General features: G+C 32.3%; 2 protein-coding genes across 2 annotated transcripts in view; both read left to right on the top strand.

The window, feature by feature from the left end:
• Positions 1 to 25,692, top strand: part of LOC143083957 (uncharacterized) — a 235,526-nt gene that overhangs the window by 44,570 nt on the left and 165,264 nt on the right. The window lies entirely within an intron of this gene.
• LOC143084087 (uncharacterized) overlaps positions 1 to 25,692 on the top strand; it is a 75,321-nt gene that overhangs the window by 43,789 nt on the left and 5,840 nt on the right. The window contains exons 5-9 of the mRNA XM_076260496.1: positions 10,311 to 10,565; positions 12,199 to 12,663; positions 22,281 to 22,438; positions 22,834 to 24,066; positions 24,925 to 25,002. Coding sequence (XP_076116611.1) covers positions 10,311 to 10,565; positions 12,199 to 12,663; positions 22,281 to 22,438; positions 22,834 to 24,066; positions 24,925 to 25,002 — 2,189 coding nt within the window. The remainder of the gene's footprint in view (positions 1 to 10,310; positions 10,566 to 12,198; positions 12,664 to 22,280; positions 22,439 to 22,833; positions 24,067 to 24,924; positions 25,003 to 25,692) is intronic.

The raw sequence follows: 25,692 nt of genomic DNA, 5'->3' as shown, positions 1-25,692 counted from the left end.
GCCACCGGAAATTGGGTACTACCGAAGCGGAGAGAAATAGAAAAAAAAGTAAACAAGTCAAGAATTCATTCAATTTAAAGCATTTCCACTCATTTGATGAGGGTGCCGCTTGAGAAATGATTTTCTGATATGTAATTCTTTAAATTATTAGGCCGATAAGTACAAAATTAATACAAGATTTTGTGTAATTCTCCAAAACTTGCCACTTAGTACCGGAAAATTTTGAGGTCTAAAGAATATAGACCATAAAAAATAAAGTCTAGGGTACGGCAACTTGCTCGTGTTGACAAATTTACTGTATGGCAACTTGTTTTCAACTGTATGGCAACTTGCTAATTTTAGAATAGTTATTTACCGTCTTTTTAAAGAAAATAAAGTATTAAGTTCAAATAGCTAAGGGTTGGTTTTTTTTTTTTTTGGGGGGGGGGGGGGGGTACCTTTTTATGTTAAACAGTTTTTGTCCTTTTCAAGGTTTAAATTTGTTTAAAACTGTTATTTGACTGATAAATTTAAAAAACTGTTAACTGTTTTGACCCACTGTCTGTAATCTGTCTTGTTAAAACTGTCAAATTTGTTAACTGTTTATTTGAAATTGAGATTCCTGTTTTCTGTTACTTAATACTTAAAGGGTTCACTGTTTTTGACATTATTTTCTCTGTTAACTGATCTTATCAGTTATTTACAAGAATCACATTAAAATTTGCTGTCCATCTCTTTCTTTACGTTGCTTCCGCAAAGGAGTAACATAAACAGCGTATATGTAACTGTACTGGTCTGACACTCATAAATTTTAAACACCCTCTTTCCCTTCCTTCCTAATAAATAACGCTTAATATTTGAGTTATGCATGTGTATATTTATGAAAAGAGAATCGTCCATAATTTTGATTTCCAATAGTAATAATGGTGAAATATAATCTCTCTTTTTTTGTGTGACCATGGCGACAATCAGCATTTATTTGATACCAAATATTGCAAAATAGGGGGTTGAACATGTCACAAAGATCTCAAAAATTTGGTCCAAAGGAAAATTTCAAGCAATAAGAGTGATACCTTTCCTGGAACCCTAGACATATATCTATCAAGAGGTAAAAAAATCATATGTATTTCTGCTGTTTTTCCATAAAATTGAATTGAAAAGATCGAGCCTCAAATCTTTTTTGAAAAACAATACAAAAATTCTAAATCTATAGCGTTACGGATAGGAACGTATGGATGGTCAAACTGAAAGATGGCTTATAAAACATGTTAAAAACAATCTAAATGTTCATATAAACCCACTAGGAAGGCTATATTATTATTCAACTATCTAAAAATCAGTTCAATTGTACAAAAACTTTCATATTTAGAAAATTCACCATGGCTATAATGCGAAACTAAACTTGTAACTGTGTATTGGTATACCTGAAGCTGTCTCCTAAGTGAGCAATCATTTAACTACAAAAAGGGGGTAGAAGTTCAATGTTTGTTTCTTGAAACATATAAATGAACCAAAATTTTAAAAAGGAAATAAATACAAGACTATCTAGCAAAGGTTACGGACTCAAGTTGGGTCATGCAGGTGCAACAAATGCGGCAGTGTTAAACATGTTAAGGGATATCTCATGCCCTTCTTTATACGGCTAACCAATGTAGTTATTTCTGGCTTCTATTTGTAATGTATCCAAAACGTGAAAAGGAAAGGCCACTTCTTATCCAGCTAACATCCTGGTCAGTCCTATGATGAAAATAATTCAGATGTATATGGAATGTTTGATAAGTTATATTGACCAAAAGTACCTAGACGGAATTTTCAAAAATAAAGTACCTTTTCAATTTGTAATGCGTAAAATAACTAAACAGTGCGGCCTGGTAGAAGAGGCTGAAAAATGAGGACTTGGTTCTCAAATTGATGTCAAATTTACTAGTCTAAGACTTCAGAAATGTAAAGATGGACCAAGGCTTTTTTTATATCAGCTCAGAGTTCTTAATTGGGACTTGGAGATGAAAGAGTGCTTCAACTTGTGACACCTTACATGTTACTTTCTGATTTATACACTGGTTTTGATGATTTAAAAAAAAATATTATTAAACCTTCGTTATTCCTTTTAATAAAATCATGTAAGCAATGAGTCGTATGCATACCCTGACTGATCTGACCTGACGATAACCATAGTTTGCTATGACTGATTGACATAAAACATTTACTCAACAATATACATAACCAGAAGAAACTTCCCCCTTACCGAAAAAAAGCCCTGCGGCAAACATTTGCCACAAGCTTGCAGCAAATGTTTGCTGCAAACTTGCCGCAACCATTTTACCATGCAAATGAAGTTTACGGCAAGCTTGCTGCAAACATAATTATGCAAAATAGATTTGCCACAAGCTTGCGACAATTGTTTGTTGCAAACTTGCAGGAACTACACATATACTTATGTCATGTGTGAAGACACATTCAATTTATCTCTTTCAAAAATTACACAGCAACATTTTTAAAAAGTCAATTCCTGTCTTTACACAAAGTGTCATTGGAAGAATTCTTGCAAAGATTTAAGGAAATACATACTAGTACATGCATTTGAGTTTTGAAAAAGGGACAGGAGTCATTCTCAAATGACATAATATACCTGTATTAAGAAATGAACAAGGTTAAATCTCAAATGTGTATTGAGACTATAAAGCTAGGTAATAATTGCATTACAGAATTTAACTTAATCTTAATAAACATGATCATGATGGTGCAGTACATCAGTTACAAATTCAAACTTATAATGGCTTAAGTTTTTGAATAACACATACATGTATATATAGTTGCTTACTTAATTATGTATGATGATAACATTAATAATTTCATTAAAACATGAAGTTCTATGAATCATTTGTACTTACAAAATTTTATACTGATTATCCCATATTATTGAAGCAAAATGCCTCCTTGATCTCTGATATATGTGAAATGCATTTCCAAACACAACCAACATGACCTAGCCACAATTTCAAATTGTTAGCATCCAGGAAGTGCCAACTAGGCCTGCCCAGTCAATATTGTGTAATTCCTGCAATGTTCTGGCAAACATATAGAATGGTCAAAGTTTTCTGCAATCTTGCGGCAAACATATAGAATGGTCAAAGTTTTCTGCAATCTTGCGGCAAACATATAGAATGGTTAAAGTTTTCTGCAATCTTGCGGCAAACATTCTTTATTATTTTAAACTTTCTGGCAATCTTACGGCAAACATTGATGTTTCTGCAAACTTGCCGCAAGCTTGCAGCAATGTTTGCCGGAAGTTTGCAGCTAGCGGCAAACATCTGCAAACACTATTTTCTGTGTTCCTGCAAACAATTCAGTTTCATAAGGGGGCCCTTTTGCTGTTTAAAGCATTTTCGATTATTCATGACATAGCCGAGTCCTTTTTCTTGGAGTCAACCACTCCATGGTCTGATTTTCCATCCGTTCAATTGTCTGTCCATGTGTCAATAAAAAATATGGTACTTCTGTGTGTATTCTGAAAATTAGTCAGCTTTTTAAAAGATTCCTTATGGAGCTTGGCATTTCTGCGACTTTGTACAGTGGTTTTCAAATTTTTGAATACATTGAAGATATGCACTTCCCCTTTTCATTGCTTTTGGAATCGTTTGGAAAAAAGGGTAAATTAAAGTTGCTGTTAACTCTTATCAGCATTTAAAATGTGTTGTTAACTGTTTTTGCCAAAATCAAGGTGTTGTTAACATGTTAACGGACCCCACCCCCTTCTAATTATGCATTAGATAAAATGCATTAGATAGAAATACCATTTGCTTGACAGCATTTAAGATGTATACAAATTATATATTTTCAAAAAGAAACTGACAAGAAAATTAATTCGAAATGCAATTCACGATTTGTTTCTCCTTACTTTCGGTGAAAACAAAGTATTTTCTTAATTTTTCTTTTTACAAATGAATCGTTTCAGAAATTAAAATAATTAAACAATTTTATGTGTCTGTCCGAATTCTCGATTCTGTGGTTGTCGTTGCTTTATCTCTATCTTATTCGTTGTTTTCCTAAATTGTTTTGTTATGAGTTAGGCCGTTAGTTTTCTTGTTGAGTCCTTCCACATTTTTCGGTTGGTGCTTTTTATAGTCGTTGTTGAAGGCCGTACGATAGCATATAATTGCTTACAAACACTTTATTTGATCCTGATGGATAGTTATCTTATTTGCTATCATACCACATCTCCACTGTTTTTATCTAAAAACAGATAGCACCAGCAAAAGATGAATGGACGGTTTATTTTACTGAACTTACAAAATTTCACCCTAACAACAAATAAGACAACAGTCGTTAGTAGTATAACGATCTATGGATGTATTTAGGATAATATGGTTGAAAAAAAAACTTTTCGTACAAAATCGAAAAGCGGTACTCAAAGAGGCCTTCTGAACTGAATTAACGGCATATATTTGATAACATTTGATAAGTAAGACATTTTGTATATTTGTAAGCCTGTAAAGCGTTTATATCAACAAAATATCGTCACTTGATATTATCTAAACAGTGATTAATTTCCTCTTAAAATTATAAGATATTGCTAGACGCCGTACAGACAAAAGTTGTTATTTTGCAATTCGCCGTACAACGTCCTGCAATTCGCCGTACAACAAACAAACAATGTTTTTGTCCATATTCTTTAAAAAACATGTTTTTGACAACAAATTTCGGTAAATATGATGCCACACTATAATAATCTAAAAACGTGTCTGGAAAAATAATGAAAACCAGTTAAATATCTTGAGAATGGGACGACAGAGGACGATCGACCTCGAAATTTTCCGGTACTAAGTGGCAAGTTTTGGAGTATTACACAAATCTTGTATTAATTTTGTACTTATCGGCCTAATAATTTCAAGAATTATATATCAGAAAATCATTTCTCAAGCGGCACCCTCATCAAATGAGTGGAAAATCATTGCTTTAAATTGAATAAATTCTGAACTTGTTTACTTTTTTTTCTATTTTTCTCCGCTTCGGTAGTACCCAATTTCCGGTGGCGATGATACACAGTGTTAATATATTTAAACCTTGATATATGCCCATAATGTTAAAACAATAAAAACAAATAATGGGAACACTTAAGTTGGCTATTAGTGAAGGTTGATTGATTACAGATCACATCAACCTTAAAATAAATTCCTCTCATTCTCATCCGTTTTATTCCTCCCTCAACCTGCTGATTACAGATCATATTAAACTTAAAATAGACTTCTCTCGTTCTCATTCGATTTATTTTTTCCTCCACCATTTGATTACAGATCATATCAACCTTAAAATAAACTTATTTTATCCTCATCCGATTTATTCTTTCCTCAACCTGCTGATTACTAATCATATCACCTTAAAATAAACTTATCTTATTCTCATCCAATTTATTCTTTCCACACTTTAATAAAGGATTTAAAACAGCTTTAAGCGTGGTTAGAATTTTGGTGTAGATATTATAATTTTTCAATTGGTTTTGTGAAACATTTAATATGTAAGATATTTTCTTTTTGAAATCTCTGTCCTTTATACGTTTCTAAGTCTAGAAATTTCAAACTTTGTCTGTCAATTTCATAGGTAAATTGCAGTAGGTTGTGGTTTGTGTTTGCTATTTCGAAAAGAAGTTTAACTTCTTCCGTAGTACCTTGAAATAAAATATATCCATCATCTTGCATACATTTATCAAATAATATTTTATTTTTGTGTGGACAGATATTTAGAATTTTATTTATTTGTTGGTATTATGGCTATATCTGAGATTTGAGGACTTGCTACATGTCCTTGGCTAGCTCTTATAATTTGCCTGTAACATTTTTTGTTGAAGGTAATTGATTATTAAGGAGAATTAAGTTCATGAAAACAATAAATCTACAAATACTTAACATGCTTGAGCATAGCAAATTAATGTGGGCAATTAAATACTGATCTTAGATAAGAAATAAATGTGCAAGTTTCACCCTATGACATACCTCCTCAATTAGCTGTGGCGTCCCGACACACCAACACACTCTTACTCATACATGGTATATATATACATACACAATATTATATTTTTTCTTTTTTTTTTAACACATTTAAACAAATTCACAGTCTATGCATTGTTCTCATTTGAAATATGAAAGTCATTTATAATTGCAAAATCTTTAATAGCGTCCTCTTTTACCCACTGGGTCTCACCATTCTCAAACTGTACAAAATAATGTTTTTCTAACCTCTTAGACTCATTTCGTGATCGCATTGTATCTTAAAATTTCACCATTGTATTGTCACTATTTTCAATTTGATTAATGTTCGGAACAACGGAGTCTCTTGTATACTTTCGTACAACGAAGTAAGTGATCAATCCAAAAGTAATAAACGTGTCCCAATCAAGCTAGTGTCCACTAACATCCATTTGATAACATTGCGGTTAATGTTCCGTTAAACGTTCCAATAAACCATCTGTTTCAGGATGGTATGCTGTTCTATAATTTTACAAAATTCTTTCATACGGCTTGATCGAAAGTTTTTAACTGTCTTGGAGCCCCATGACCACAAACAACTTCTATAAAATATTTTCATTTAACACAATAAAATTATTTCCTAAATCTACGTTGCATGAAAATTCACACAGAATATCTAATCCTATAATACATGGATACAAACAATTTCTAGCTACATTAACATTATAGTTACACAAAATAACATTTGTTTTCCAATGATTTCAATTATTATCACCATACATACATTATTTAACAAAACACTGACTGTTGATTCCGTATCAACTAACATTAGGCACTTTTCACATTTACTCATCATCCTCTGATTTTGGCTACACAAAACTTCTCGGATTTGCATAACATGTAGTACCATTTTACATTAGAACATCTGAAATAACCTTGGCGAGAGAAGACTTTTCAGTACTAATTTCCACATCATTTAGAACAGACGAATTTCCAAAATTTCTATTTCCTCATTTTCATTTTCATCATCTGAAATAACCTTCATTCAGAACAGATGTCGCGACAGACGAATTTCCAAATTTTAATTTCCACATACTTTAGAAGGATTCTTTCCCTTTCCTTTACAACATCTGACATAAGCTTCATTCAGAACAGACGTCGCGACAGACGAATTTCCAAAAAATTATATTCAGTAGTAAATTCCACATCATTCAGAACAGACGTCGCGATAGACGAATTTCCGAAATTTCCACATTCAAAAACTTAAGGATTCATTTCGTTTTCTGCTGCCTTCCCTCCTTTTAAGGAAGCAACTTCTAGTTTCTCGACATATATGAAGAATTCTTCATCAAATATTCTCTCCATGTGTCCAACTTTCATATAGAAGTTGCAAATTGGCCTACTGTCTGATTCGCGTAGATTTCTTTTACTTTCAAATTAACGTCCTCTTCTTTGTCTTCTCAACAGACTCAAGTGTATAAAACTATTCTCAATTTTTTTCAAAAACACCTCTTCCTCTCTGCATTGCCAGCATTTTCATTTTTTTTCAGATCTTTGATGTTTTCTTCCAAAAAGTTATTGTTGCATTCCTCTCTTCCGATATATTTCTTCTTAGTCGTCCTTTTGGTAGCATATTGCAGATTTATCAGTTAAAGTCCAAAATGTTCAATTAAAATCCAAAATAAATCCCGTTGCTAGCCACCATAATGTCACGGAGCTCTTCTAAGGCACTGGCTTTAAAAACTCAGGTTCATACATACATATTTATTATGTACAAGGTCACATATATACACTTTCATTACATTACATTGTTACATGTAATATAAAGACACGTCCATTCTCTATCTATAATCACTAACTATCTTCAATCCTGTCGAATCTCAACATTCACTAAGTTTTATTATTGCCAAGGCCCTGGCTACTTTCATGACTTTCTCACACGTTAAATCGTCATTTATCTCCAGATCACAAGTAAAAGGACAGAATATAAACAAACAGAAACATGAATTATAAGGCTTCTAATTAGAAACGATTACAGTTAAAACACAGCTGCATCATACAATAAATTTAACGGCCAATCAGACAGTCTCCTAAAGTTCATGAAAACAATAAATCTACAAATACTTAACACGCTTGAGCATAGAAAATTAATGTGGGCAATTAAATACTGATCTTAGATAAGAAATAAATGTGCAAGTGTCACCCTATGACAATAGTGTTGATATTGGCGTTAAACACCAATCAACCAATGAATCAATCACCGAAAATTTAAGATGGATACTATCAATAGTTATAAAGCAAAATCTCTTTTAACACATGTCGATGATGCTTCATTAGTGTATTTTTGGCGTAATACCACAAATTCATAGTACGTCACATCCGGTTGCATACAGATTTTACAGTTGTAGATAATTTATACTACCTGTCATTGCATTAAAAGAATTCTGGGTCATACACATATATCGTGGGTGTTTCAAAGCACCATTTTTAGCTCACCTGACCTGAAAGGTCAAGTGAGCTTTTCTCATCACTTGGCGTCCGTCGTCCGTAAACTTTTACAAAAATCTTCTCCTCTGAAACGACTGGGCCAAATTCTACCAAACTTGGCCACAATCATCCTTGGGGTATCTAGTTTAAAAAATGTGTGGCGTGACCCGTCAAACCAACCAAGATGGCCGCCATAGCTAAAAATAGAAGATAGGGGTAAAATGCAGTTTTTGGCTTATAACTCAAAAACCAAAGCATTTAGAGCAAATCTGACAAGGGGTAAAATGGTTGATCAGGTCAAGATCTATCTGCCATGAAATTTTCAGACAAATAAGACAACCTGTTGTTGGGTTGCTGCCTGTGAAATGGTAATTTTAAGGAAATTTTGCAGTTTTTGGTTATTATCTTGAATACTACTATAGATAGAGATAAACTGTAAACAGCAATAATGTTCAGCAAAGTAAGACCTACAAATAAGTCAACATTACCAAAATTGTCAGTTGACCCCTTAAGGAGTTATTGCCCTTTATAGTCAATTTTTAACAACTTTTCGTCATTTTTTGTAACTTTTCTAAAAATCTTCTTCTCCAAAATTACTTTGCCAAATTTAACCAAACTTGGCCACAATTATCTTTGTGGTTTATAGTTTAAAAAATGTGTCCGATGACCCATCCTACCAAACAAAATGGCCGACATGGCTAAAATTAGAACATAGTGGTAAAATGCAGTTTTTGCTTTATATCTTTGAAACTAAGACATATAGGGCAAATCTTTCAAGATTTAAATGTCCATCATAATAAGATAAATCCCCTCACAAATTTTGAGTTGAATCGGACAACCTGTTGTTGGGTTGCTGCCCAAAAATTGGTGATTTTAAGGAAATTTTGCAGTTTTTGGTTATTATCTTGAATACTATTATAGATAGAGATAAACTGTAAACAGCAATAATGTTCAGCAAAGTAAGATCTACAAATAAGTCAGCAGGATCAAAATTGTCAGAGCACCCCTTAAGGAGTTATTGCCCTTTATAGTCAATATTGAACAACTTTTCGTCATTTTTGTAACTTGTATAAAAATCTTTTCTAAAACGACTTGGCCAAATTTAACCAAACTTTGCCACAATCATAATACTAGGGTATCTATTTTTTTTAAAAGTGTCAAATGACCCCGCCTACCAAAGAAGATGGCCGACATCAGTAAACACATTAACAGGTGAGCGACACAGGCTCTTGAGAGCCTCTAATTTTTATTTGGTGTTTCTATAGAATATTTTAGAAACTTGAAGTAACACAATTGGTTAATAAAGCTTGTACATGTTGTACACGGGTAAAACAGAGGTGAACATTTTATTGGTTAATTTCCAGTGATGGTTATTTTCTTATATGCAATGAAATGTTATTTGAAATTTCGTCTATAGTACTGGAGAGGATAAAACTTAACGCATGCCAAGTATTTCTTTATCATGTTTATTTGAAAAAAAAGATAAATTTTGCACATTTGTTTTTTAAAAGTGCAAATTTAACAAAGACTAATTGGGTAAAATGTAAAGTGGTATTTCACCTTAACATGCTGAAGATTATAAATTATGAAGTATATTTGGGAATGCAGTTTTTTATATATATTATTATGAATTGCCTGAAATTTTCACTGTAAAATGGAAAACCGTTTTAAAATTTTGGCATTTAAGAGACACATAAAGATACAAAAAATGATCACCTGTTTATAACAGCACTTAACTATTGGTTTAACCATCTTAATTTGAAAACATCGAAATATTTTATATTTGCAAACAATGACAGATATGCATACTATAACACTTATATCATAATACAATTGGGAAAGATAATGTTCTTTTTCACAAACATATCTTTGACTTTGTAGATGAAGTTCCAACTGAAATAAAATTAATGACAGACAGATCTGTTGAATTGTACCTTAAATTACTTCAGTCAGGATCTGAGAAAAAGAGAGACATACGTTTAGTAATTGTTGGAAAAAAGGGTGCTGGAAAGACTTCATTGATTAAAAAATTGTTTGGTGAAGATATTACAGATGTTACCAGTACAAATGGAATAGAAATCCGCACAATAAAATGCAAGGCAATGTCTGATGATGGCGTGTGGAATAAATTAGATGGTATGATGTGTATGCTTAACATATTTTATTTCCTGTTCATAGGAAAATGTTTATAATAATTTTGTTTGTTTTAGTTTAAATCACTTATTTTTCAGCAATATTATTGGTAAAGATCCGATTAAAGGCTACATTTCAATGAATATGATGAATCCAGGTCAAGAACTTTTTTAAATAGTAAATTAGATGAAGAGACATTTATGGTAGGAATGCATATCTCGTACAGTAAAGTTCTACCATTAATGTAATTAGCTTTTACACAGTATTAGAAATTGTGAACACAAAAAAACATATGCCTTTGTTGTAACTTTGTTGTCCAGACAATAAGTCCACCTCATTTGGATCCATATGCATGAAACGCATAATTTGACATCGAACAGAGTTTGATTGTTCGTGTGATCAGCATGTTTAGTTATTGGAAAGCATGTCATTCTTATACACGTTGAAATTAAAAGATGATGTACATAAATTTGTTTTATCTAGGATATGACGCACAGAAATAAGGAATATTGTTATAACACTATTTGTTTCGTCCCCGAGGGTATCACCAGCCCAGTAGTCAACACTTCTGTGTTGACATGAATATCAATAATGTGGTCATTTTTATAAATTTCCTGTATAAAACTAAGCATTTTCTTATCCCAGGTATAGATTATCTGAGCCGTATTTGGCACAACTTTTTGGAATTTTGTAGACGAAACGCGCGTCTGGCGTACTAAATTATAATCCTGGTACCTTTGATAACTATTCTATGTATTATTATACAATTATTTTGAACCAGACTCAGGTGCAGCCACTTTTAGCTGCCAATCAAGATAGCAGCCACTTTTTTTCCAGCAGCAATGTTCATGATATGTACGTCTAAAAAATAAAAACGTGAAAAATCGTAATATATATATAAAAAATTAAAACCAATTTGGACTTAATAAATAAATGCAATACATGATAGAAAATTTACATACATACTTTCCATACACTCAGCATCCTCAAATATCCAGTATTTCAGTGGAAACCATTTTTAATATCTACATGTATCTCTGTATATATGAATTTAAATAAAAATAAATCATATATCTTATTGTCAATAGTTTGCTTAATAAAGTTTCAAACTACTATTGATGATAATATTTAATTGATATTTCCCAACATTGATAAGAAGCCTCCATTAAGAATGATAATATTGCATTAAAAATTTAAACTTGAATCATAATGAGACGGTGTGGGTTTTTTATAATTTTGAAGGCAAACAGTGAGTTGTAATTGTTTACAGCGTCATCCTTTTGTGTATAGCCTGGCATTCATATCACTTTTTTAAATCAATGTCTTCACATGTGAGAGCAGGATAAGCTCCGAAATCCACGTCAACTGTATTAATTCGAAACTCCCAGAATTTATATATGAAATTTATGCATCAAGTTTTGTGGGTTTTCATTGAACCCCAAAAACTGCTATTTCAATATTCCAATCAACCAAAGAAACTCCATTTTTCAATTTTGATAACTCTCCATGTGTATATTTTTAGAATTAATGATTGGAAAAAAAATTGATGTTGTATTTTTATTGCTGATTTTATAATATGATCTTACTCAACATTTATCTACATTTCTTCCATATGATTGTAATTTTCTAATGATAGGAACCAATGAAGAAGCTGAAATTCACGCAAGACTATTGAAACAATACAAAGGAACAATTGAAGAGTCATTAGAAGACGAAACACATGACGCTGTGACGGACAACACCCCCAAAACCATTCTGTACAAACGTAGTGAGGTATCAGAGACAGTATCGGGGCAGTCTGAAATACCTCCAGTATACAGTGAATCTACAGTGAAACCTCAAGTATCCACTGAATCTACAATTAAACCTCCAGTAACCAATCAGCAGCCAAATCAATCAATAGAAGAAGCTAAAAAGGATATTGAAACCATGCTTAAATCTAATGTTGATTTACATGACAAAGAAGAGTATGCCACATTGTTGTTATGGGATTTTGCAGGAGATGAAGAATTTTATCACACACATCAAACCTTTTTGTCACCAGATGCAATTTATCTTGTTGTTACAAAACTCAATGAGGCTGACGACAAAAATGCAAAAGGTAACATTTTATATAGTGAGAATAAAAATATTTAACATTTCATTTTATTTTTACTAAGCTTAAGATGCAAGTTGTTGTCAAGAACTATATATACCCATTATTTCTTCAAGTACCATGAGTACAGAGTACCATGAGTACAGAGAAAAATATGTGAAGCAATTAGTCAATTAATAAATTAATTGTACCATTGCAATTCCAGATATGCATTTCTTCAACAACGAATGTCTCTTCAGTGATACTTGATGCCAAAATTTTGAAAATCCAAAACCTAATACAAACAGATTTTGTTTTTTTCTGAAATTGTTTAACATTTCATAACTGTTACTTTAATTATTCATCCATTAGTTTGGTTTTTTTTTATTTTGTAGTTGCATTGTTTCATAGATTAAATTTGTTTGTCCAGTGTATGTTCACTTGTGTTAACATGTCTTTTGATTGAGTTAAGTCATTTCTATTGATAATTAATATTTATAGTGTGTTTTTCTATGTTGTGATGTTACACTATTGTTTCAGATCAGATCAGAGTGAAGTTTTGGTTCAATTAAAACGTGTAAAACCGCTGCGCTTGTTTGCACCTGTCCCAATTCAGGTATCTGATATTCAGTAGTTGTCGTTTGTTGATGTGGTTCATAAGTATTTCTTGTTTCTCGTTTTTTACATAGATTAGAACGTTGGTTTTACACTTGTAATATTTGGGGCCCTTTATAGCTTGCTGTGCGGTGTGAGCCTAGGCTCCGCGTTGAAGACCGTACTTTGACCTTTAATGGTTTCCTTTTATAAAATGTGACTTGGATGGAGAGTTGTCTCATAGGCAGTCATACCAATTTTTATATCTAAGATCTAATTAAAGCTTTTGTTAAAAGGACAGATTTATCAGTCAAACATCTGTCTTATGTGTATGCTATTGTTCTGCGGTTCTTTATCTTCCGTGAGAGCCGTGGTGTAGTGGTTAGTGCATCGGACTACTAACACAAAGGTTCCTAGTTCGATTCCCGTTCGGGATGAAAATTTTAGGAACTCAATTTTCAGGTCTCCCTTGACACCATTTGCAAGTATGGTCTTGAGGAAACGATGATAGTCCGTCGGAAGGGGACGATAAATGGCTGACCCATGTTAAGAGAGAGCCATATCTCTTGCACGTTAAAGACACCCTTGTAGATTTCGAAAAAGAGTAGGCTAATGCCGCTACAAGGCAGCACTCGCACCCGCAAAGTGGAAAGGGATTAATATAAGTTGCAAAACTTGTTTCGCAATCCACTATAAATAAATATGTTTAAACTAAACTATATGTTCCATAAGGTAGAAAAACTGGAAAATCTAAATCTTCTTCCCAAATGACTTATGGTTTTCAGTTTTGTCTTCATATTTACTCTCATGACAACATACTAGGTTTATTGGGTACCTAATCTGAATTAGGTTTAGTGTTTATTGTCCCAAATGCAACGCTTTCCGTCCGTCCATCTGCCCTCATGAAAAAAACGTGTCCGAATTCTGTCTGACAAGTATTCTTAATTTTTTCTTAATTTTTTCTGAATAATGTCTGAATGGCTAAAATAATGTACATTTACGTAAATGTCTGAATTTTTACTTGATTTCGGATTTTTAAAGAACAATTCAGAATTTTCATATGAACATTCACACAAAAATCAGAATTATGTAAGAATAAATTAAGGCAATATTCAGAATGAATTCAGAAAAATCTGATTTTAATCAGAAGGTTAAGAAATAATCAGACACATTAAGAAATATCCAGATAACATTCAGAGGAATTCAGACAACATTCAGATGGATTCAGACAGATTCAGAATGATTCAGAAGGATTCAGATATATATATTCAGAAAACATTCAGAATGATTCAAAATGTGGATATCCATACAAAACTTTGTAACTTACACAACAGATATTCCCCTAAAAACCTAAAAAGAAGTGCTTAAAGTTGAATGAAAATCAATGTGTAAGCACATTGATGATGGTCAAATACCCTTAGCCTCTATTCAATAATAAACAAAATCCAAATTTTCAGGAAGTTTGTAATTAAATTAATAGTTTCAATAACATAAAATTCAAACTTAAATTTTCGATTTAATTTTATTACCTGATATGGATCTGTGATTCCCTGGTCTGTTCTTTTCCTGCCTCTCAAGGTCTCCAACTCTCTTGTGACCTGAGTAAATAAAAAACAAGCTAATAAAAGAACAGAACTTTTCAATGTCCCTTGTGTTGCATTTTCATACGACCGCAAAAATTAAAAAAATTTTGGTCGTATATTGGTTTCAAGTTGGCGTCTGCGTCGTCGTCGTCGTCGTCGTCCGAATACTTTTAGTTTTCGCACTGTAACTTTAGTAAAAGTGAATAGAAATCTATGAAATTTTAACACAAGGTTTATGACCACCAAAGGAAGGTTGGGATTGATTTTGGGAGGTTTGGTCCTAACATTTTAGGAATTAGGGGCCAAAAAGGGCCCAAATAAGCATTTTCTAAGTTTTCGCATTATAACTTTAGTTTTAAGAAATAGAAATCTATGAAATTTTGACACAAGGTTTATGACCACAAAAGGAAGGTTGGGGTTGATTTTGGGAGTTTTGGTTCCAACAGTTTAGGAATTAGGGGCCAAAAAAGGGCCCAAATAATCATTATTCTTGGTTTTCGCACAATAACTTTAGTATAAATAAATAGAAATCAATGACATTTAAACACAAGGTTTATGACCACAACAGGCAGGTTGGGATTGATTTTGGGAGTTGAGGTCCGAACAGTTTAGGAAAAAGGGGCCAACAAGGGGCCCAAATAAGCATTATTCTTGGTTTTCGCACCTTAACTTTAGTATAAGTAAATAGAAATCTATGAAATTTAAACACAAGGTTTATGACCATATAAGGAAGGTTGGGTTTGATTTTGGGAGTTTTGGTCCCAACAGTTTAGGAATAAGGGGCCCAAAGGGTCCAAAATTGAACTGTGTTTGATTTCATCAAAAAATGAAGAATTGGGGTTCTTTGATATGCCAAATCTAACTGTGAATGTAGATTCTTAATTTTTGGTCCCGTTTTCAAATTGGTCTTCCTTCAAGTCCAAAGGGTCCAAAATTAAACTAAGTTTGATTTTAACAAAAATTGAATTCTTGGGCTTTTTTGATATGCTGAATCTAAACATGTACTTAGATTTTTGATTTTGGGCCCAATTTTCAAGTTGGTTCAAATCAGGATCCAAAATTATTGTATTAAGTATTGTGCAATAGCAAGAAATTTTCAATTGCACAGTATTCAGCAATAGCAAGAAATCTTCAATTGCACAGTATTGTGCAATAGCAAGAAATTTCAATTGCACAGTATTGCGCAATAGCAAGAAATCTTCAATTGCACAGTATTGTGCAATAGCAAATATTTTCAATTGCACAATAGCAAGAAATATCTAATTGTATAATATTGTGCAATAGCAAGAAATTTTCAATTGGAGTTATCTTTCTTTGTCCAGAATAGTAGTTGAATCAACTTAAATTATTGTTTTATACAATATACAATGTATATTCACTTTTATTACCAACTGATAAATTAAAACAATCTTTACCATTAAGTGATAACAAGCACTTTATTTTACATTTTAATATTTTATGATGTATTTAAATGAGTAGTTATTGATGCAAACTCCATTAGAAATTTGAATTGAGATCAGTTTTGGAAAAAGGGAAAGGGGGATGTATTAAAAAAAATGGGAGGGGGAGGTTAAATTTTTTTCATTTCAGATTTCATAAATAAATAGAAAATTTCTTCAAACATTTTTTTGAGAGGATTAATATTCAACAGCATAGTGAATTGCTCAAAGGCAAAAAAAATATTTTAAGTTCATTAGATTACATTCATTCTGTGTCAGAAACCTATGCTGTGTCAACTATTTAATCACAATCCAAATTTAGAGCTGAATCCAGCTTGAATGTTGTGTCCATACTTGCCCCAACCGTTCAGGGTTCAACCCCTGCGGTCGTATAAAGCTGCGCCCTGCGGAGCATCTGGTTCTTGTCTGCCCAGGGACAATAACTAAAATTCCACAAATTCTTGTTTGAACTGTTAGTAAATCTCTATGATATTTCTCTCTATTTCCCTCAATCCAACTCTTGACATGTGATGTAAGCCATTGATATACATTTTATAAAAATCTGGCATGAATTGCCACATGACATGTATGAGTGCTAATTTTTCTGTATTTAATTAACATTAGAAAAACAAAACAATCTTTGAGTGGAACTTTGCCGTTAACAAATACACAACTTCCTAGTATCAAGAAAATCCATATTTGAGTTAATTTTAATTATAAATGTTCGTATATCTAAGCAATTCTTCAATCCAATGTATTTTATTAAGCACTTGAAAACCATTTTTTTGGGACAAATTCAGTTGACTTTTAAAATCTTTGACCTTGACCACATAATTAGTTGTTAGGAATCCTGTTGGAGTCCATAATCACATGAATATCATGCTGATTTTTTTTTTATTTATAGTTTAATGTATTAGTTTTAATGAATACGCAATAAAAGAACCTTAGTGATTTCGCTCACATACCCGACGTCCCCACATTGTCATTGAAGAAATAAAATATGTGCAAGAATAAAAAATTATATGAGAAAAGTTGAACTATAATTTCCTTATATGTCCTTATTATCTACAAAGTTTCATGAAATTCTGTCGTGTGGTTTCAGAGGAGTTGCAATGACAAACTGTTGCAGTAGTACATTGAAGCAAATAAGTGCAAAGGGGCATAACTCCTAGTAAAAAAATTGAATTGTATTTTCCTGTCATATGTCCTTATTATCTACAATGTTTCATGAAATTCTGTTGTGTGGTTTCATGGCAGTTGCAATGACAAACTGTTGCAGAAGTACATTAAAGCAAATAAGTTCAAAGGAGCATAACTCCTAGAAAAAAATTGAAGCATAATTTCCTGTCGATATGCACAACTAAATGGTATTTCCTTATAATCTAAAAAGGTTGCAAGAAAATTCTGTTGTGTGGTTTCAGAGAAGTTGCAATGACAAACTATTGCAGTAGTACATTAAAGCAAATTAGTTCAAAGGGGCATAACTCCTAGGAAAAAATGAATCGTAATTTCCTGTCGATATGCACAACAACATAATATGTCCTTATTATCTAAAAAGGTTTCATGAAATTCTGCTGTGTGGTTTAAGAGGAGTTGCGATGATTCGGAAACAGGACTGACGAACTGACGGACAGACAGACTGACAGACAGATAGATGGGTCAAAAACATTATACCCTCCACAACTTCGTTAGTTGTGTGGGGTATAATTAATGTAGGAATTCATTATTTCAAAATATTTGGAATTCTAGTGTTTTTTATTGTCATGTGTAATGAATGTGTCAGCGTCATAAATAAATTTAAGGTATTGGCTTTGCTTGTTGTATGGTAACCATTAGCTATTATTGCTCTCATTTACATTTGTAAGGCATTCATAGATAGTTGTCTCATTGGAAAACATTCCACACTTACAGCTTATTATTATACTATTAAAACTAAAGCATGTACATACCAGATACTGTTGATTTTGAACCATTTTTCTTTTTAATAGTTCTGTTCAAAAACATGAAAATTAAGTCGTAAGTCTCTTTCACTTACATCTGAGGAACCAATTCTAGAATAAATCAAAATTAAAATATTAGTATCAATACCGACACCTAAATTTATGAACTCGTATAAAATATTCAACAGTTGTCTTAAAGTGAAATTCAAAAAGATCCATCAGAAAACACTTATTAAAATTTGATGGGTTGTGGTTTTTTTTTAAGAAAGATATTGGAAATATAATCAACTAAAAGTTATATCAGTGTTGATTTAAAACAATAAGTGTCTTTCGACCCTTTCACTTAGAACGGAATAGCCTTTACTGTGATTTTGAATAGATGCAACTACGGTAATATATATAACCTAAGGTAAGTTGACATCTAAGTGAAGTATTTGCCACTGGTTGTAAACCAAAAATGTAAATATTTGTATATTCTTATAAATTGAAAGTTTGCTGTGTCTCTTCTGTGACATTCTTACCTCAAAACAATTGGTACTTTTCCACATTATCATAAACCCAATGATGCAGATCATCTTTCATCTAACTTTAAATGGCCCAGTTCTTAAAAAAGAAGGGAATATTGTTTTTATTGGTATAGAAATTGATATTGTTATACATGTTATAAGTTAATTAAAACCATACTAAATATTCTTTTTAAACACATGCACATTTAAGCTACAATAATCTGTTCAATCTAAAAAAAATAGTAATGATAGGTACATGTTGGTATTGATTTAATAACCGACCATATTCTATGTGCCTGTACCAAATCAGGAGCCTGATATTGAGTGGTTCTTGTGTTTTGCTGTTTGTCATATTTGTTTTTCTTTTAATGTTTTGCATAGTTTGTTAAAATGTTGTGTCATAACACCACTGTCCTGGCTGGTGCACTCAAATTTAGTTCAACTCCTCCACATTCTATATGTGCCTGTCCAAAGTCAGAAGCCTGTAGATGAGTGTTTCAGGTGGTTGTTGTTTCATGTAATGTCAATTATGTCTTGTTTTCGATTACTGTTTTGTAATAAATTTGACTTTTAATTTTCTAAATTGAATCGTTTCATATTGTAATGTTCTTATCAGGACTGTCAAGACCAATTATAGCCATAAATACATGATATAAGTTTGTGTCATAATTAAATTGTGACAGGAACCTTTGTGATGTCCAGTCATGGTGGACAAATAACTATAAGGGGTGTGGTTTACACACAAGTCTAAAAAATAAGAAGAGATTGATTGATTGTTGGTATTTCAGAAGGTGGAAGACTTGAGTGCTCATACCTCGTATATATATGCCTTATGTTATGAAGTTTCTGTCCCTTGTCCTTGACCTCATATTCATGGTTCAGTGACTTCTTGAAATTTCTCTCTTATTATGTATATTAGGATAACAATATGTAGTACATGCATGTTAGAAATTATTATAAATTAAGGAATGTATCTCCCTCATGCAAAGCTCTGATTCCTTTCACGGATTTGGCTATACTTTTTGGACCTTGTGGATTATAGCTCTGCATCTTTCATATAAGCTTTGAATAACACATATTTTGGCCACGAGCATCACTGAAGAGACACGTATTGTCGAAATGCGCATGTGGTGCAGGAAAATTGGTACCATTTATGTTATTACTACCACTGGGTCGATGCCTCTGCTGGTGAACTGTTAGTCCCCGAGGGTATCACCAGCCCAGTAGCCAGTACTTCGGTACTGGAATGAAAATACGGATTTTTTTGGTGCTATTCAAATTTGCTGCTACAAAATGTTAGAAATTATTATAAATTAAGACAATTTGTATCTCCCTCATGCAAAGCTCTGATTTCTTTCACAGATTTGGCTATACTTTTTGGACCTTGTGGATTATAGCTCTACATCTTTTATATATGCTTTGGATTTCAAATATTTTTATCATGAGCATCACTGAAGAGACATGTATTGTCGAAATGCGCATTTGGTGCAGGATAATTGGTACCGTTTATGTCATTGCAAGGTCCTCATGCCCGTTAGACAGTTTTCATCTGACTTCGGCCTCATTTCATGGACCAGTGAATAAGATTAAGTTTCCTTAGTTTAGTCCATATATCAGATACTTTAAGCAATAAGTCTTTTGTAATTGGTGTATAGAATAAGTGTAAGGTGTATATGTCCAACTGGCAGGTGACATCTGACCTTGACTTCATTTTCATGATTGAGTGGTAATTTTAAGGGTTTTTTGTACTATATGCAATATGTCAACTTTATTTGTTGTATGGAAATACTGAAGCTGCACACCAAATATAAATTATCATTCCCTTAAAAAAAAGCCAAGAAAACTTTGACAAATTTCATTGTACAATGAGTGTTGTAAAATGATGAACTGTTAGCAAACAGGAAGTGGATACACATGGATATTCATGTTGATTTTATGTTGATCGTCCTAAACATCTGAATACATAGTTTTACTACCAGTGATATTGTTGACTTTTTTCCAAACTACCTCTACCCTTTTTTATTGGGAAAATATGCGTCATTTTTATCAAATTGGGAAATTTATAATGAAAGATGAGTTTGACTGGAACTTCAATTTGCAGACCCCCTTTCAAGAGGTAAACACTCATTTGAAATAAGACCCCTTATTGTCAGTGATGATAAATGAAAAGACCCTCAAATCTGCACATACAGTCATTTTAGGCATGCAAATGGTTTAAATGAGTGTTTTTCGGTTTGTATTCATGCATAATCACTACTGATAATGCACTGTTTGGGAAAAAAGTTGTCTTTTGGGGAATACTTTTAAGCCATTTTTTTTCAAATTGGGATTCTTCTCCAGGGGGAAAAGCCTTTATTCTCCCTTAATTTAATTCAAACAATATCACTGACTACATGTATCACATTAACTCAACATAATTAAAGAACATGAAGCCAAAGTCAGATAAACTAAACCAAAATACATATGCACCTAACAATCATTGGATACACAAAATATAGTTGATTTGTTGCTTATTATTTCTTAGAAACAAACTTGAAAATTAGGTCAAGGTCAAATAAAACCTTTTACCAACAAATGCCATAGATATTGCTTATTAGGTTTTCTCAGAGTAAGATGTTAAAACTCCAATTCATTTATGAATTAAATAATTTAGAGTGCGGTAAACCATTGAATTGGGATTTTTTTTTGAGGGAATTTAAGGGCTGACTGAGAATTTCCTCAATTTTGAGAAATTAAGAAACAATTAAGGTTCCAATTCCATCAGTCTAAGTTGACTTTAGATGAAATTTTCTATTTAGTATATATGCTTTTTGGTTATACAGCTATGGACGTGTTTAGGTCTCATACATTTGGCTTTCGAATCTTTGAATTTGAGCATTCCTTATGAAGGTTAATGTTTATCTAGAAAAGCACCTCATACGCACAAAATTAGTAAGACAAACTCAAACAGAATTAGACATTTTCAGACAAATAGAGACAGTATACATAACTTGCTTCCCATGATATAACAACGCACTTCAATTACATCTGAAATAATTTCTTTGGCAATAATTTTGATGATACAGTTAAATAGAAACTGTTACAGTAAGTAAAAAGGTGAATAATCAATTAATAGAAGAAAATGATTGACACAGTCCATTATAAAAGCCGAAAATAAAATGTTATTTTTAAGCCAGACAACTTGTTATCTTGTAATAACTCTTTTTTTTGTGAATTCGTTCCTCCTTTGCTGGTATCTGCTGGTAACTCGTCTTCTGATTGGCTGACGTGATTTTGTTATCAGACCATAGACTTAATTTAGTCATGTGACAATGACGTCATCAACGTTTTTTCAAGGTTTTCTACGGTTTAAAATGGAATTTAGAATTAAATTATTAGAAATGACTGTAATATTTTTGTCTATTCGAAATAACATAAAAAATGTGGTGCACACTGGTAAATAACCCGCTATGCACGTTATTCAGTGTGCACCAAATTTTTTATGTTAATTATTTCTTCATAGACAGAAAAAAATATTACAGTCATTTCTTTAATGAATGATGATATGAATTCTCTATACATGTTTTACACATTTCTTTGTAGATTTATTCCAATTATGGATGGATTCAATACACTGTTACAGTAGATTGGAAGAGGACAGAAATAAATCTGATGTCAACAAGAGAACATCAGATGATCTTGATCCACCGATAGTTATTGTTGGTACTTGGAAAGATGCCTTGATCTGTGATGTAGAAGAGGTATTGGAATTTACAAATGTTGTCAGATGTTTGTATAAAAAAGAAGATGTGGTATGTTTGCCAATGAGACAACTCTCCAAAAGAGACCAAATGACACAGAAATTAACAACTATAGATCACTGCACGGCCTTCAACAATGAAAAAAACCCATACGGCAAAGTGTTTATTTGTACAGATACCTGTTTTACTGTTTCACCAGACCAACACATATGACATATATTGACATTATATAAATGCAAGCTTTATCACATTGTAAGGTTAAAAGTGTTTATAGGAAAAGCAATCCGTTTTAATAGTTTACAAAAGATCTTTCAACAATTTCTGAAATATGATATACATGTAGTACAATAAACCCATCATGCATGTAAAAAGATAAGAGGATTATTTTTTTTTAGATTGATGATGCATGCAGAGAAAATATTTCAAAGTATGCAGAGAATATCTCAGACGATGAACTAGGACATATCAGGCAAACATACTTCATTTCCAATACAGAAGATGATCCCAGTGTATTCCAACAAATACGAGAAAACATCCTACATTTAGCAAGAACAATGAGAACATGGAATATAAATTATCCTTTAAAATTTATTCAGCTTGAAAAACGACTTCAAGAAAAGAAGAAGGTGTTACCTATTATTTCCTTTCAAGAAATTCAGAATATTGCTATTGATACACCTCAGCCACTTAATGATGAAGAACTTAAATTGTTCCTGGAATTTCACCATGAGATCAGAGCCTTAGTTTATTTCAATGATCTTCCTTCTTATATTATTTTAGACACACAGTGGTTGTCTGATGTTTTTAGATGTATTGTCACAGCCAAACAATTTAGTGCTTTTAGTATAAGAAATACAAACAAATGGAAAGAATTGTATAGTAGAGGCAAATTGCATAGCGAGGTTTTAGACGACATATTTAGAAAAAGTGAAAGCATTTTTTCCAAACACAAGAATCATATCCTAAATGTTATGGAGAAATTTGATATCATTATACATCCTAACACATCGAAAACTCAAAGAGAGGCTGGTGATGACAAACCTCTCTATTATCTACCTTGTATGATTAAATCAGAACCCGAATGTGATATATATGAAATGTTTAATGTTACGGAAAGCGTATGTACTAAGTCTACCTGGTTATGTTATATGTTTAGGTTTCTACCACCTCATTTAATGAATCATTTAATTGCGTCACTGTGCAGGAAATATAACGTTGCAGAAGTTGTCACTAAGGAACAGAAAAGACAAATTACTCTTTTCAGAAGCTCAGCTGTCTTTGAGTTAGAGAAAACGACAAAATTGAGAAAATTACTTATTATGAAAGGTCCAAATATTATTCAAATTCAGATTTGGCAGTTTGGGAAGCAAGTCACTGTTGAAAGAGGTTTGTTCAAATACATTGCAAACTTTGTGACAGAGGAAATAATCAAGTTAATAAGTACAAGATTCAAGATGTCCAATTTAAGATTTGAGTTGAAGTGGGAATGTGGCCAAACAAAACCAGAGAGTGTGACAGGATCATTTAATTTAAGTGAAGATCAGAAAGAAACATATTATTGTGAGACATGTACTACTATACACACATTCGCTGGTGAATGGTCAGATCTACAACGTAAAACATCTGATGTAAGTTAAAGGTTTATTCATATTTTACATGTTATATGTATTCTATATAGAAAATGTGTAATTATATTGTACACTGGTTACCAGCTTTCAGTCCTTCCATCTACCTATATTCTATGAAAGCTGTCCTTGATTTTCTCCTGGGTACTAAGTTATAGTTATTGAGTGATAAAAATATTATTTGAACTTTAACAGGTCAGTGTGTTACTGTTTGTTATTGAATAATTCATGGGGGTTTGAATTTATACTAATTTTACCACGGGTTGGCTCGTTATGCCGAATATTTTACAGCGAGAGTGAAATATCAGCATAAAGGGCAAACCCGTGGCAAAATCAGTATAAATGCAAGCCCCATGGATTATTTCTATTCTAATAGGACGAATATGGCAATTTTTTTTGATGGAGGCGCTCTCGGTGAAGGAAAAAAAATGCCGTTCCCATAAATAACGCACTATTAAGACGTTAAAGAACAGAGCAAATGTAACTAGTGGCATACTTTTACTATTTCAATATAAACGTATTTAGATAAGTTTGAATGATTTTAAATGATAGCTTAATTACTTGCATGTCACAAAATAAAAACATATGACGTGGGAGTACAATCGGAACCGCCCGAACAATATATTCATATTTTACCACGGGTGTGTACTCAATGGACGTCATGTAAGATTTTGATATATATGGGTTAAGATAATTGTATTTTTGGTTAAAGCTTTGCTCTCACCACATAAAATTTATGATTATTTTCATTAATAATTCATAGATTTAAGTAGAGTGATGTTTTAATTAAATATAAGGTAGTAGTGGTCAACCGATAGTGGTTATTAACTTTTGTTTAAACATTATTTTTTATTGTCACAGAGTTCTGAAAATGTTCCCAGATCTAATCTTCAAATCGAAAGCTCAAGTCAAACCCAAACTACAGTTCAATCCACCAAGGTAACAATCTATTATTTTATTGTATAGCATATTTGTATAACTAGTAGTAAGTATTACATAAAGTGCAATGTCAAAGAAGATAAATTTATAAGTATTACTTATTTTACTTAAAACAAATTCTTGAGAAAATATCATGCATTCGTCAAAGCAAGCAATTGTCTTTGGATTGACACTATATGCTTTGTAATAGGTCATTCCATCAAAATGCAAACTATTGAGACAATTCATGTTATAAAATCATGATACTCATAACTGAGCATTTTACGCATTTAAGCATGTTTATACGACCGAAAAATTTTTAATTTTTCGTCGTATATTGCTATCACGTTGGCGTCGTCGTCGTCGTCGTCCGAATACTTTTAGTTTTCGCATTCTAACTTTAATAAAAGTGAATAGAAATCTATGAAATTTTAACGCAAGTTTTATGACCACAAAAGCAAGGTTGGGATTGATTTTAGGAGTTTTGATCCCAACATTTTAGGAATTAGGGGCCAATAAGGGCCCAAATAAGCATTTTCTTGGTTTTCGCAAAATAACTTTAGTTTAAGTAAATAGAAATCATTGAAATTTAAACACAAGGTTAATGACCACAAAAGGAAGGTTGGTATTGATTTTGGGAGTTGAGGTCTGAACAGTTTAGGAATTAAGGGCCAAAAAGGGGCCCAAGTAAGCATTATTCTTGGTTTTCGC

The sequence above is a fragment of the Mytilus galloprovincialis genome, chromosome 7, assembly GCF_965363235.1.
Source record: "Mytilus galloprovincialis chromosome 7, xbMytGall1.hap1.1, whole genome shotgun sequence".
Classification (NCBI taxonomy): Eukaryota; Metazoa; Mollusca; class Bivalvia; order Mytilida; family Mytilidae; genus Mytilus; species Mytilus galloprovincialis.
The sequence above is the reverse complement of the archived record's forward strand: the minus strand, read 5'-3'. Positions and strand labels throughout refer to the sequence as shown.